The sequence below is a fragment of the Martes martes genome, assembly GCF_963455335.1.
Source record: "Martes martes genome assembly, chromosome: 4".
Classification (NCBI taxonomy): domain Eukaryota; kingdom Metazoa; phylum Chordata; class Mammalia; order Carnivora; family Mustelidae; genus Martes; species Martes martes.
This window is the reverse complement of record NC_137891.1, coordinates 110301158-110316777: the sequence shown is the minus strand read 5'-3', so window position 1 is coordinate 110316777 and position 15620 is coordinate 110301158. Positions and strand designations below refer to the sequence as shown.

At 33.0% G+C, this 15620-nt stretch overlaps 1 protein-coding gene across 1 annotated transcript in view; it reads left to right on the top strand.

The window, feature by feature from the left end:
* PTBP2 (polypyrimidine tract binding protein 2) overlaps positions 1 to 9644 on the top strand; it is an 84678-nt gene extending 75034 nt beyond the window's left edge. The window contains exons 9-14 of the mRNA XM_080801986.1: positions 1013 to 1167; positions 2632 to 2665; positions 3083 to 3175; positions 7479 to 7695; positions 7798 to 7875; positions 8049 to 9644. Of these exons, the coding sequence (XP_080658112.1) occupies positions 1013 to 1167; positions 2632 to 2665; positions 3083 to 3175; positions 7479 to 7695; positions 7798 to 7875; positions 8049 to 8181 (710 nt within the window). The 3' untranslated portion in view covers positions 8182 to 9644. The remainder of the gene's footprint in view (positions 1 to 1012; positions 1168 to 2631; positions 2666 to 3082; positions 3176 to 7478; positions 7696 to 7797; positions 7876 to 8048) is intronic.
* The last annotated feature ends 5976 nt before the right edge of the window (positions 9645 to 15620 follow it).

Below are 15620 nucleotides of genomic sequence, written 5' to 3'. Positions count from 1 at the left end.
CACAAGAAGGCTGGTGGAAAGAGAAAAGAAGAAATAAAACATGAACTTAACGGGACAACAGTACTCAGGGCCATGTCTATCCAGGTATGTCATGCATTAACTTCATGTAGGTTGGATATTTCCTTTTTCAGGGGAAGGAGAAAAATAAATAATTCATTAGTGAACTAGTATTTATTGAGATATAAACTGGTATCTAAGAATTGAAGGGAGGGGGAAGGATTTTGAGTTTATTAATTATAATGTGGATAAAAAAGGATGAGAAAATTCTCTCTAGAATAAATGGAGTATCTTAAAGATGATAGAACAACAGTAACAGAACTGGAAAGTAGAGCAATAGAAATAATGAAATGTTACAACTGGTAGGCTAAAGATAGGAAGAAAGAGAAAGCTTGTGTATTAACAGACTGGGGAAATGTGTTTGAGAAATTTGTTGTGTTCATTATAACTACTTGAGTGTGAAATTAAGGCAAATAAACTTTGGTAAGTCTTTCTTTAGGTCATTTGAATGAATTAAATAATGATGTTCCGGGTGATATGTCTCCAAGAACTGAAGAACTTACTATATTTGTTTCATAAGCTGTAATCATCTGATTTCAAATATGAATTTATGAAGAAGATAGCATTTGTATAATATGAGTTATTGTTGAAGATATTTATTTTAGATGTGCCTTCTTGCTATAAACCATGGAAGTGAATTTTTCAGGTTTCTGACTTTAGAAATATCATATTCTTTATGCTTTGTTTGCTTTTCCATAGGAAATGGAATATTGTATATTTAATTTTTTAGCATACTACAGGTATGTACCTTAGCCCTAATATTTAATGATTTCATTGAAACCAGTTAATTTTCTCTGCTACATTATCAGCAAACCATTTTTCTAAATGTTATAAAAATTAACTTTCAGGAACCATTTGGAATGGTCAGCCCTAAGCCATGCAGCCATCGTGCTTAAATTGGTTTTTGTAAACGACTTGTGTGTGTTTCGTAAAATATGCTTTATTTTAAAATTAGGGCTTCCTGTTGCAGCTGTTCCAGGAGCTCTGAGTCCTTTGGCTATTCCAAATGCTGCTGCAGCAGCTGCTGCAGCTGCTGCTGGCCGAGTGGGTATGCCTGGAGTCTCAGCTGGTGGCAATACAGTCCTGTTGGTTAGCAATTTAAATGAAGAGGTTAGTAAAATAATTTTCTAATGTTCATTCTTTAACTCCATTTCATTTGTGAAAGTTTCTCATGTTTATTTCATTTTGCACTTGCCTTTCTTTTTATGTACATTCATTAGTCAAAGTATTTTCTGTATGTTTCTACTTCTGAATAAAATCTATGTACTTGTTTAGGTAATATTTCCTTAGACAGTCATATCTATATCTATATATATTTATTATTATTATTATTATTATTATTATTTTTAACCTAACTACCTATTTTTCCTAAGAAAAATATGGTGAAGTACTATAGTATGGCTTTTTCTTTTTGTTGTTCTCAAAGGCAAATGTGATCTAATTTGCAGATTTAACTGTAAAACAATTTTGTTCTTTGCCTTTTCTAATTATTTGCTTGTTCATTTCATGCTTATGTGTCATTGCATTTTTTTAAATCTTATTTTATGTGAACTACTCTAATACATTTTTCTTTGAAGGTTCTTCCAAAGATCTTGACGAGGCACTCTTCCAGTCTTTCTTAGTAATTTTTTCTTTGCAGTTATTAGTCATTGTCTTCTAAAAATAATTTTCAACTTTATCCCCCCCCCGTTAAATAAAATTTATTGCTGAGTTATTTTCTTTAGTTGTACATTTTATGTCTGGTATATTTTATTTTGATTGCTATGAAAGCTGGTATGAAATGTGGGAAGCTCAATGTATCAGTTTACAATGTCCAATTTTAATATTTGTTTCATTTTTAATTGGCCTCTGTTAATACGAACATTAAGCTTATTTTATCATTTAATACTATTGTCATTCACAGTTCTGCATGCTAAAATGTTTGAATCAGAGTGCCTTTGTTTTTCTTTTAAGAATTTTGCCTGCATTTCATAACCAGCCATGCTTATGCAGTTAAAGTTCAAAGTTTAAAATTCCTGTGCATGCTTTCCTTCCCTATGTTGAGATGAAATGCTGTAATTTACTCTTTGATATAGATGTACTTTACCCATATTTGTCTTGGATGACTACATTTTACTCAGTTTTTCTTGTACAGTACATAAACCAACCATTTTCTGACCAAATTCCTGCATTTCCTATGTACTGACCTATATTTTATTTTTTTTTTTGTTCCCCAATTCCTTATTTTTTTCTTCTGCATTGCTGTTTCCCTTCCCCATTTCATCCTTTCCCCTGTGTGTTCACCTTCCCTTTCCTTGTCTTTTCCCAAATGCCCATTCCCTTCCCTGTCTTATCCTTTATTTTCCTTGTCCTTGTCTTCATTCCCTGTCTCCATTCCCTATGTTCATGCTTCTGTGCTTGAACAAATGTTCCTCGGACCAACTTGCCCCAATTAACCGCCTTGAACCATGATCCATGACCACCTCACCATTCTGCGGGAACCACCCTTCGTTATGGATGATCTGTTCATCTCCGCTCTTCCTCGACTCTTCTCTCTTCTTGTCTTACGCTGCTTGCTCTTCTCTCCTTCTAAAGATGGTTACGCCCCAAAGTCTGTTTACCCTCTTCGGTATGTTATTGTTAGCACTATACTTTTATTATTGATTTGATTTTTGTTTCACCTTAATTCTTATTTGTAGCTAGCACTTTGGCTTAAAGTTGAATAGTAAATCTTTTGCTGTTTTTCTTTGCTATTTAAAACTCTCCATAGACACAAAATTTGTTTTAATGCATGCTGATTTATTTTGCATGGTCTTTAATTTAATATCATTCACATAGCTTTGAGGGTTTATCAAAAATTATTCTTTTCAAAATTCACTGTTCAAAATCTTGATCTTCTTTATTCATTTGTGAGAATGATGAGTTTGAATGAGTGATCATGTTGATGTCTGAATGTTTCATTAATATGTCAGAAAGATAATCTTCAGCTGACTTGCATGTAAAATTAATTCCATTTTTGGATTACCTCTCTGTGGCTCCAAAAAAGGTGTTTATGGAGATGTGCAGCGTGTGAAGATTTTGTACAATAAGAAAGACAGTGCTCTGATACAGATGGCTGATGGAAACCAATCACAACTTGGTAAGATTAAACTGTGTGTTAGCTATACATCTTTAAATCTGAATCTGTTAATAAAAACAAACCCCTTCATGGAAGTAGAAAATCATTCTTTTTTATAGCTAAGCTCAAAATGTCATGTTAATTTTCTTATTTTAATGTATTTATACATGATGAACATGTTTGCATATTCTGCTGTCCTTTTACCAATCCTTAAGTACAATCTAATGGAAAAAGGTTTGGAGTCCAAAATTGCAGTAACAGTTTCACATAATAATGATACCATTTATATTAAAGATCTTTAGTATTTTTCTTTCCTGGTTACTCTCTATAAGTTAACTGTTCATATAATCTATGGAATCCTGATTTTAATTATTCTAAGTATTTGTCTAAACTTAGTAACGGAGAGAGTCACATGTAAAATGTATTTTAGAGATACTGGGATTTTACAAAATGAAAAACTTGTGCCACATATACCGTTGTTAATCCCTTTTGGAATTTTAAAATGTACTTGAGTCAAATTACACATATATTCTCTACTTAGGTGAATAACTAATGTTTCATTTGTCTTTATATACAAAGTCAGATCACATGAATCTGGAATACAACTGCATATTCACAATGTGCTAAGACTGTAAATGTCATGTTCTTATAATCCTGTTCATTGAGATTCAGGGATGATGATGCCTCACGTTGGTTGTTTTCACATTGTTAATTCTGAAATTTGTCATTTTTCATGTGAGGGCTATGTATTTTTGCTCTTAACACCCAGTAAAACTCAAACTTGAACAGTGTGATATATTTGGCCTTTGGTAGCAGATAGAAGTAAGTTTGAGTTTCATTGTTTCTTACGAACTATCATGATAGCTCAGACAACATATAAAACTATACATCTGGCTCTCTGCTTTTTAAAATGGAGATATCCATCTTCAGTGAAAGATTTATAAAAGTGCTAATCATGTCCTAGATGCCTAGTAAATGTTTCTTTCTTCTTCTGCTGTGTGTACGTCTGTGCTCTGGTAGGGGTAGTCATGGCCATTTGTAAGTAGCATTTTACAAAGCATTAAAGCTTTCTCAAATGTTTCATTTTTTCCATCACTGTGTGAGCTGTGGGTGGCATTACCCTTCATATAAAGGATATACAGGCATCATGGTTGAGAATTACCTGATGTAGAATTTAACCAAACTCTTCTGGATATTTTTTATATAAGGACTATTTTAAATAAGTAGCATTTTAATTTTTACTATAATTGTATTAGTTTGCTTGGGCTGCTAAAACAAAATATCACAGACCAAGTGGCTTAAACAACAGAAACTTGTGCCAGCAGATTGTTTCTAAGGGCTTTCTTCCTGGCTTGCAGATGACTAACTTCTCTGTGTGTCCTCACATGGACTTTCCTCTGAGCTCTCTGGGTTTCTCTTCCTCTTATAAGGACACTGGTCTAACTGAATGAGGGCCTCATCCTTATGACCTCATTTAAACTTTCAAAGTCCCTGTCTTCTAGGATTAGAGCTTCAATATATGACTTTTGGGAGAATATAATTCAGTGCATAACAGTACTTAGCATTTGTAATTCTTTTATGCCTGCTTCTTTTAAGACCTTTTTAATAAAGCTTTGACAAATTATATTTTTTGAACTATATGTGATAGAAAACATATTTCTCATTGTGCTTTTCCAAAGTAGATGACCATAAGTATATGTTACTCACAACATTAATACCTTTAATATTGAAAAAAATTAGAATCTTAAAAATTTAATATGCTTTATTTCTGGGCACTGTTCTCCTTTTGGTTTTCATAGGACTCTATTTGGAAAGACAACATGAAGGAGCTACTACTCTTTGAACTTTAGTAGAAGAATTTTAACAGAATACCGTTTAAGGATAACATATACAAATTATTCTTAAAACATCCAATTTAACACAACACTAAAATAGGCATGGTAGAATGTTTATTTAAAAAAAATCTGAATGTTTGCAAATCTTTAAACTGTGGTCTCAAATGATTTAACATGGCCTCTAAGGTTTGCAACAATCTCATTCACATTTAAACACTACTATCTCTTAATTCTCTGTATTTCCCTCATACTACTTCCTAAGCATAAAAAAAACTACTTATATCATGAAACAATATTTCCAAGTGGTATGACACAATTACCTTAACAGAATTACACATATATAGAGTTATGCATTTGTTTTTTAAGTACATAAGGGAATATTTACAAAAGCAGGCTTCAATAAAGCAAAAGACCCTATTCTCTGTTGACCCTATTCTCTCTTGCACAATTTAGAGTTGATAACAAAAAGATATATTTAGAATTTCTCAATTACATTATCATTTTAGTTTTAAGTATTCTAAATTATTAAAGTACTATACAAAGTAGATATGTATAGTACAGTGAAAGTGGTGTTTTAACAGGAGGTTGTTAACTTTATATGTTGGTATAAACCCAAGGAAAGGAGATGATAATAATAGACAAGACTAGAAATCATTGGTATAAAAGACAGTTGAGAGAAGAAAAAAAAATTAAATAGAGAAGTGGATGTTGAGATTCATTTTTTTTAAAAATGAGAGGCAACACAAATAATACTTTGAATTATAAAGGAGATACTTACTGGTAAACTCCAGTTCCACATTTTATAAACTCCTGTATAAAAATCTATAAAATTTTTTTTTTACCATCTCTTGAATTTGTTGTTATCTTCTTCAGAGATTAAGGGAAAAGTAAAAGATTATTTTCAACCGTAAGTGCCATTTCCACTGTGCAACATTGGCCATTTCCTCCTTTATCATTGATTGCTTTGCCCATTTACCCCATATTTCTTATAACCGATTTCAAGGTAAAAGCCTGTTATTTAAACTGGATTCAGTTTAAATTAGTAATTCAAGTAATCTGCTTTTTGTTTGATAATTATTATTGTGCCTCAGTTTTTGACAAGCTTCTTTTTTTAAAATACTTAAAACCCATGATGCTTGACTCCTCATCTTCAGCCCTCACCCACTTGAGATTACTGACTAGAATACCTCTCACTACCTGACTACTTCCAGAGTTAGCTCTTTGGTTATTTTGCTTTATTTAAATCCCAGTTCTCTATTATCCATCTCCTCTTGGTACAGGTACATAGTAGAGGTACTATGCCTAGGAGTTTATTGTTTTCTTATTTCTGCCCTTCAGTATATCAAAACTCAGCTGTTTGTGCAGTCTTTGCATAACTTTTCAAAGCTGAACTAAGATAGCTTTCTTTATAACAGCCTTAATCTACTTTATACCACTTTATTCTCCAGATTCATTCCTTAAAACACATTTGTGTGAGCTAATAGCACTTTATTATAAGCAACAGAATGATAGAACTTTAAAAATGTTTTGCAATTCAAGTAAATTTTAATAGCTGTATGTACCACCTCTGTGAATAATGATTTTATAAGTGAAAATTAAAAGTATGTGAAATGAAGTGGAACTAGTGAGAAAATTCGGGACTCAGATGATTTTAGATGATTTGGAAATTGTTATACATAGAACAGCATGCACACAGGGCTAAAGGTGAGAAAAACTAGCATGTCAAGGAGATAGGTTTTATATAGCTGAAGCTTAAAGTGCAAGGAAGTATAGTACTAAAATACCACAAGTTCCATGAGGGGTAGGATGGTTTTTGTCTTACACTTGATTATCAGTACTAACAAAGTAGTTGGTATTGTTTTACATCATCAAGAAATATGTTCAAAGAGGCTGAGGAGATTTCTTTCTTTAATATGGCTTATACCTTTCCTAGTCTGACCTTAAGGATTTTAAGCAGGTAATGACATCAGATTTGGAATTTATAGAGTTCATCTAGCTGCTATATAATAGAATGGGTTGGAGAAAAGTAGAAAAAATCCAACAGGAAGATAAATTAGGAGACTGAGTTATATAGATCAAAACATTGTGACAGTGAAAAGTGGAGAATAGAGAGATGAATTGAGGGATAATTAGGAAGAAGGGTATTCTAGGACTTGGCAATTAGGTTGTGGGGCAGAAGGGAGAAAAAGTTATAGATGAGTACAAAGTTTCTTTCTGCAGCAACTAAGTATATGACTTATCAGTAGGATTGGCAAGGAAGAGAGAGATTCATAATCAGGATTTTCATCCTATGACAGAAAACTGGCTTTTTTGCCAGAATGCTTGTCTAGTGCAAATAAATTTAAATCATCTGTCACCAAGGGCTGTTGTAAACTTAAGATTTATTTTAAAAATCGTAGAATTCAGTTATTTCTGCTATTATAAAGAATTCTTTTTGCTTTTGGACTTTGTTAATATTGTTTTTTAATCAGCATTTTTTCTTTTTACAGCCATGAACCATCTTAATGGACAGAAAATGTATGGCAAAATTATTCGTGTTACTCTGTCTAAACATCAGACTGTACAACTACCTCGAGAGGGACTTGATGATCAAGGGCTAACAAAGGATTTTGGTAATTCCCCATTGCATCGTTTTAAGAAACCTGGATCCAAAAATTTTCAGAACATTTTTCCTCCTTCTGCAACCCTTCACCTATCCAATATCCCGTAAGTATGAAACTTGGAGTTTTTTAAGGGAGTACATTTTAAGAGTAAAACATAAAATGTATTATTAATCTTTACCTTTTTTTTTCCATCCTATTTTCCTAGTCCTTCAGTAGCAGAAGAGGATCTACGAACACTGTTTGCTAACACTGGGGGCACTGTGAAAGCATTTAAGTTTTTTCAGTAAGCAAGCTTTCTTGTCTTTAAATTAGTGACTTCACAGAAGTTAAAAACTGTCTTCGTAGTAATTTTTGTCCTTTTTGTTTATGGAAATTGATTCTAGAATGGGTAAAAATTCAAGTATTTAAGCCCTTCCTAATTTTTATGAAGTATCTAATTTCATAATTTTGTTTCAGAAGAGATCACAAAATGGCTCTTCTTCAGATGGCAACAGTGGAAGAAGCTATCCAGGCCTTGATTGATCTTCATAATTACAACCTTGGTGAAAACCATCATCTGAGAGTGTCTTTCTCTAAGTCAACAATTTAAAAAGGGGGAGGTGAAGCTTGAGAGGGTGTATCACATTGTTTGGTGTCATCACCTATTGACTGTTCAGAAAAGTGGGGACCAGAGTTTGATTTTTTTTGTTGTTGTTTCCTTTTTTTTTTTCCCATGCTGTTATCATTCCTTGGTTATAAAATGAAATGGCATACGTAAAGGCAGAGTTAACTGCTGTGTTTCATCTGTTCTATAGGGAGGCCATTTTTATTGTCTGTTTATGATTTTAGTTTAGTTATACTTTCCTTTTTCAACTTAGTTGACATACGTGCCTTAAAAAGGAAAACTAGTGTTGCTATTGTGCATTTACTAGGAAAAAGGAATTGGTTGTCTAGGGCACATTGTTATATGGGAATTACAATATGTTTAGGCAGGGGTGTGTAAAAAGGTTAAGTTTTTGTTTCTCCTGCTTGGAACTTATTTTGAATTATTGGCTTGTCACATTTCTTTCTATTTAATCAAATAAGATACATGATACTGAAAGAATTAAAGCAGCATTTTTTTTTAGTTTTTACTACCTTAGGCTTTATTGCTTTAAAAAAACATTGGCCTTTTGTATCTCACAATTCTGGTCTAGATTCAGTTATGAATGTAGGCATTAGTTAAAATTAACAAGATGCAGAGTATTAATTTCTTAAGACTACAAAGTGATTTCTGTAAGTTTGAGCCCTATGTGGAAAGCATTGTGGAATCTTAACCTTTTTGTACACACTCTTGTGGGACGTATCATATAAATGTCAGCACTAAGTAATGTCTTGTTTGTGGCTGAATATTTTTCGTAGATGTTTTTGAAGTTGACATGACTTACGTGCATTTAAATATATATTGCCATCCTTAGTTTGTAATTAAGATTTGGAATATGGTTGTGGATTTCTGAGCATGTGCAGACTGGTCTAGCTAGTTCAGGAACTGGTGCATGTATTTTTCAAAGATAAAGAAAGTGTACTGCGAAAATTTGCAGGAAGATTAATTTTGTGGCAGTTTTCTAAAACTGACAACCAGGTGGGACCAAAGTTTATGTGCCTTTAGTCTTAATTTACCTTGCATTGTAATATTCAGTTTTAATAAATCTTCAAAATATTTTGTATTTAGGAATAGATCTGACTTTAATAAAAACATGGCTCAGAATCTACAGGTCAAATTAATTTGAACAGTTCTTGTCAATCTGAATTGTTGATTCTGTTTAAATGACCAATACTTTTTGAAATTGATGTACTTAGTTTCAAGATTCATAGATTCTGTTATCTATGTAGACAGAATGGTCATGTATATTTTCTATTAGTTGAGTTTTTACATCTTTAGAAATGTAAAATTCAGTATAGTTTGAAAGTGGCACAATTAAAAATTAATTTTCTAACAAAGTTGGGAGGTTTGATGGTTGTTTAATTTCCTTTTGTGTGTACTCTGCTTACCTCTGTAGCATGCTCAATAAACACTTCTGTAGCTCTGTATTCACCTTTTCTGTCTTTCTCTGCTGCCTTTTCTCTCTCCTCTTCTTTGTTTTTCACTCCACTGTGCTTCTGAATTCATGTTTATTCTCTGCCAGGGTGGGAAAGGAGTAATAATATTACAATTCTATGGCTTTATACCATAAATAAATCTAGATGCTGTGAAAATATACCAGCTGGTTTTTTTTTTAATTTAAAAGATGGTAACTGCTTTTCAGGAGGACACATATTAAACATTTCCCACCCTGTTATAACCTACTGCTTTAAAGACATAACTTTTACTGTATCTTGTTAATTCTTTCTATCTCTTTTGTTGTTGTTGTTTTTTTTTCCAGTAGATTTATGCACTAATAGATCTTTTGGATTTGCCATGCTCTCTTGCTGCAGTTTCATCTTTCATCTTTTGTGTCTGCTAAAGATTTCCTGCTAATCTTAGATTACCTTGTGAGTTTTAACAAATGGTACTAGGTGTTATTGGGAAGAAATGGTAACATTTGGTCTGTTTTTTGCCATGGGTGGGAAGATAATCCATTCAGGTATTTTAAAACTTAAGGGTAATTGTGATGTTACAACTTCCACTTTTTTTTTTTTTTTTTTTAAGGAGTTCATCTAGGGTGCTATTATGTGTAACTCACAATATTTTTGGTCACTTTTTAGAAATATATTGGTGTCAGGTAACTTTAGAGTTAATACATGTTCCATAGGTTTGTTTTGCTATGAAATAACTAAGAATTATGCAAAACTCATATAGTAGGAGAATAAAAAAACAAATGAGATAACTGAATTGTATTAATATAGCACATTTATAGTTATCTCCAAGAAAGAATATAGTAAATAAAACAATTGCTTACATTTGAGTCAACAACTTGGGGTTCTTTAGAAGCTAGGTGATCTCGTATTTTTTCTTCTTGAAATGGGATTATACAACAGAAGCACTCAAAGCAATAGCAGATGTGCCTAAAATAAAAAACCAATAAATACCATGGCTACTGAATAGTAACTGAACAAAATTTCTTCCAAGAGAACTTTTTTCTCAGTATTGGGTGGTGGTTGAAACACTGAAAGTAGGTACTTAGCCACCTTTCAAGTACTCTTTGTTGGCTGGCTTTGGGTTGAATGAAGAAAGGAAGGTCCTGAAATGTGCATGGGAGCTGGATTGCTTCAGTTGCTGAGCTGGGGAGAGTTCACAATACTTCTGACGGGGGATAACCAGACACCAAATTTCTTCCTCCTCAGGGAATGGCAGGTTCTTCAGTCTTTTAGAGTACACTGTGATTGATAACACAGCCTTCCTTCCAAAGCACCAAGTCAGTGAAGTGGTAGTTTTGACATTGTAGAATATTTAAAATTCAGTATATTAAATTAACCCAGTCCTTGTCATATCTAAGTTGCTGAAGTGCTAGGTGAAAATACTGTCAGCATTGTCATTACCTCTATATGCCTCAGTCTTTTACAGTGAACTAGCGAACAGTGTAGTGTTCTTATGACTTAGCTACTTGTTAATAGGCCTTACCTTGAATAGTTAGGTTTTTTTTTTTATGACTGTGGTAGAAAACCTGGTTTTTTGACATTAAGATTTATTTGGAAATGGGTTTCAAAGCATCTACTTAAGGAATGGATTCATAATGTATTTATATTTAACATTAGAAATGTAATTTAGCATTTGAAAGCCACTAAGAATACCTTGGCTTAACCAGGAAGGGTAACAAATCATTCTTTTTGTTATGTTAGGAATATGTTTTGAGGCAGTTTAAGATTTAAAATTAGTCTGACCAAATTACACTAAATTTGTTCCTGTAGTTCTGTTTGGATCACCATATAGTTTCTAGGCAAAGGGCAACTCACTGTTCTAAGTCTCAGTATCCTTCATCTATAAAATAGAGGCAATAAATTCTGCTCTGCCCAAGTCACAGAATTATTGTGAAGCTCAAACAGGATAAATGCAGAAACGCTGTGTAAGAGAAAATGTAACAATGCCAAAGTTCTAGGACTGCTAGATTAGCCTGTAGAAAATTTACCAACAATAAATCATATCCCACTGCCTTTTTTGCTACAAGGAAGTACTTTTTAATGGCCTAAAATTATTTTTTAAGTGTCAGTCCGGTAAAGCAAAAAGATGGAGAATGCAAGTATATAATGCATGCCAAAACCAAATGAAAGGAGACTAGATTTATTCTTAAATTTTCTGTTTGAACTATTTGATAGCCCGATAATTGAACATAGATAATGTATTTATTTATAGGCTCTACTTATAAATGGGAGATACATATATATACACACCAAAAAAACTTCAAAGGTTGCTGTGAAACTTGGACGTAATTCTAACACTTAAAGACTTTGAAGGCTATGAAAAGAAGAAAGGATATTCTTTTTTTTTTTTTTTTTTAAAGATTTTATTTATTTATTTGCCAGGGATTACAAGTAGGCAGAGAGGCAGACAGAGAGAGAGAGGAGGAAGCAGGCTCCCCGCCGAGCAGAGAGCCCTATGCGGGGCTCGATCCCAAGACCCTGGGATCATGACCCGAGCTGAAGGCAGAGGCTTTAACCCACTGAGCCACCCAGGCGCCCCGAAGAAAAGATATTCTTATGCCTAGTTAGAACTAAGTTTCCTCACTGACATTTTAAAACGAATCTGAATTGTTTATTCAGGAAAAAAGGGTACAATATTTAGTGAACATGAGCATACATAGGTTTCTTTTGTAGCTATATGTTTCTAGAAAAATATTTTAAGCCGCAGTATTAGAATTTGTGTACTTATAAAAATCTTAATTTTATAGTTATTTTCTATTCTAAATACAGAGCGTTTAAGTTTTTTTTTCACTTTAGGTTTTGCAAATGAAAGTATACATGTTGAAATATCAGATTATTCACATTAAGGACAAGAAGTGTTCAGATATGCAGAAGAATACGGAGAAAATCAAATGAACGCTATGCACTTAGCACTTGTTTCACACGTTAACATTTTCCATATTTTATAATTTTAATACATGACTTAAATAAAACATTACAGATTGAACTGACATCCCTGTGTACTTCCTGATCTAGTCCCTACTCCATACTTTCCCCAGAGGTAATCATTACCTTGAATTGAGTGTTTGTTTTTTGATTTTTTTTTTTTAATTCAGCGGTGGTTCTTGTTTTATATTTGTTCTATATTCTGTAGCCTAAATTTTTTATTATTGAGATATTTGGACATCTATACTCCCCTCATCAAATCTCATGACATTTAACCAATTTTAAGGCTTTTAAATCATTTTTTAACAAATATTGAATAAGTTGTTGGAGTATCAAGTTTCTCTTAATGTAAAGATGTGAAAAGCAAGGAACTGCTGATAGTATCTTAAAAGCTGAAATTATGTGTAAGATTCTTAAAAATGCATCCTTTCTTGATAGCCATTAAAGCCACCCTTCTTGCGACTTCTTCCCACCCTCCCCATTTCAATGGAAAGGTGCTTGGCATCTTTGTTTTCATCCCTTTAATTGGTGTTAGTGTTGTATAGGATTTTTTAGTGAAGGCATGTTACTTTTTATTAAACATTTCAAACATTTAAACAATAGAAGACTATAACTCCCGTCATTCAGCTTCATTTACCAACTTTTCTTGTTCCTCTACCCACTTTGCATCTCCCACATTAACACAAATTCCAAACATATTTCATCTTCAGACTTTCTGGTATGTTTTCCTTGCATTTCTGGTCATAGTCACTATTGTATAATAATGTCTGGGGTAGCCTCACTTGTCAGCATTACAATTTCTTCAGATCCTAGAAGCTTGCTACTAAAAATGCAGTCCCCAGATCAGCAGCAATTAGTATCACCTGGGAGCTTATTAGAAACTCAATCTCTGGCCCTGTCTCTGACCTGCTGAATACATTTTGACAAGATTGGCAGGTCAGATCCATTTGGACATTAAAGTTTGAGAAGCACTCTAGTAGAATATACTTTTTTCCAGTTTCATGAAATGTTTTTCTGAGTGAAAATTTGTTAGTAATTTTAAGTTACTCAGATAAGTACTGTTAATAACATGAAGGAATAACTAGAACTGAAAAGTACTCTATAATATATGTGTTATTGTTTCAAGTCTCATTTTAAATACAGACTTTTAGAATAGTCAAAAGAATTGTTTCACAACCTATTTCTGTTGACTGACCTGTAATTAGAATACAGATCCTTGGGTTCTCAGGCCCGTCCTCCAGTGTGTTTTACCAGATAAAGGAAATACAGTCCTGCTGTTTCTCAAAACTAATTTAGTTTTACAAGTCAAAAGGTAAACAGCTAATAGTAGAAGTCAGTATGATTTTTTTATTTAGTCCTAAACCTCAAATTTAGCTTGACAAGGAAAGAAATTCCATGTGAATTGATTTTAAACAATTAGAAATTAACAATCTTTTAAGTGCTGACTCAAAAGTATGGTATAATAAAGTTATCCCCATGGGTCATTTTAGTAAATAGGCAGCTTTTCTATTCACCAAATGCCTCTTCAATCCATTTCCTGACTACAACTAGATAGCAGTTTTGTAGGTGAAATACCTAAGCTTCGCTGAGTGATATTGCTGATACTCATAGTTAGAGCTGAGTACAGATTTAGTTTTGCCATAGCATGGCTTTAGGGACTCTTAACATACTCTTAGCATAGTTCTTAATGATTTTGTGGCTAGCAGTTTTCTCCAGTGTCCTGTCCCGCTGGATTTTTTTCCTGCTTTCCACCATTATTGCTGTCCCTAAACCTTGCTGCTTTAGCTGTCATTTATACTGTTTCTTTCTTCATTTTTCATCCATTCTCTTTTCTTCTTTGCAATTAAGTTTCTTGCTCATGTCACTTTTTGTTTTTATAACCATAACTGATTACATTATCCCTTTTTACTTCTGGTTAATGAACTGACAAATGATACTGTGTTCTATATAATCAGATGTTTCCCTGTTTTCGTCTGGTTCAGCTTAAAATCCTTTTGCCTTTATTTTTCTTTTTAAATTTTGGGATTGTAACAATTCCAGATGGTTCAAATAACTAGAAGTCTTTCAGAAACCTGTAGCATTCATGTATTTATCACTATGTTCAGTTCTAGTGGAGGGGAATCTGTCAAAGAATTGTGGTTAAAAGAGCTCCTTGAAGGAGACTTGTAAACTTCTAAAAGATAATTCTAATTCATTTAGTCATGATTCCAAGGAAGCAAAGCATACATGATCAAAGGAGTAATAATATTTTCTAAAGATGTAAGTGAAAGAGCTCCAGAGGGAAACAATAACATTACAATAGCTCTCTCTTCCCTGCCTTTGGAATTTTATAATGTGAGATACTGGGTGGTTTTTTGTTTTTGTTTGTTTTTTAATTCTGGATAAAGCATAGGCATGGATGCAAACTGTATTCAAGCCTCATTCTGCTACCTAGTATCTGTGAGACCTTTACAAGCCTTAACTTTCCCATCTGTAAAATGGAGATAACATGGGTCTCAAATATGCACTATGCAGATTTGTGTGAAATACAATGTGAAATCCCATTGATAGTTTTTCTTTTCCCTTGCTTGGGGAAGATTTTTGCATTCCATTTATGGGAGATTTTTTTTTCTTTCTTTGTAATTATTAGACCTCTTTTATTCAAAAGGCATTGGACACTTGCTACATGCATTGTAGGGAATTAAATAGAACCACGATATAGCTTTATAACACTTGGAAAAGGCAAACTTGTTCCAACATATTTGATAAAAGGGAATAATTTAAGCATTACATGAGTTTCACTCATCATGGGAAACATTGATAAAAACAAAAAACTGCACCCAGCTAAAGCAGCTGTATAGAACTATCTAGAAATTTAAAATGTGCTCATGTATACTCCTCAGACATCTGTTGTCTACCTCAGTTCTCCACATATATTAGGTGCCACAGTTAACACCAGATGTGATGTTAACTTTTGGTCTAGTTTCAGGTAACTTAACCAACACTTTACAATAATAACTAATAAGCTCTAACATCACTTCCCATACC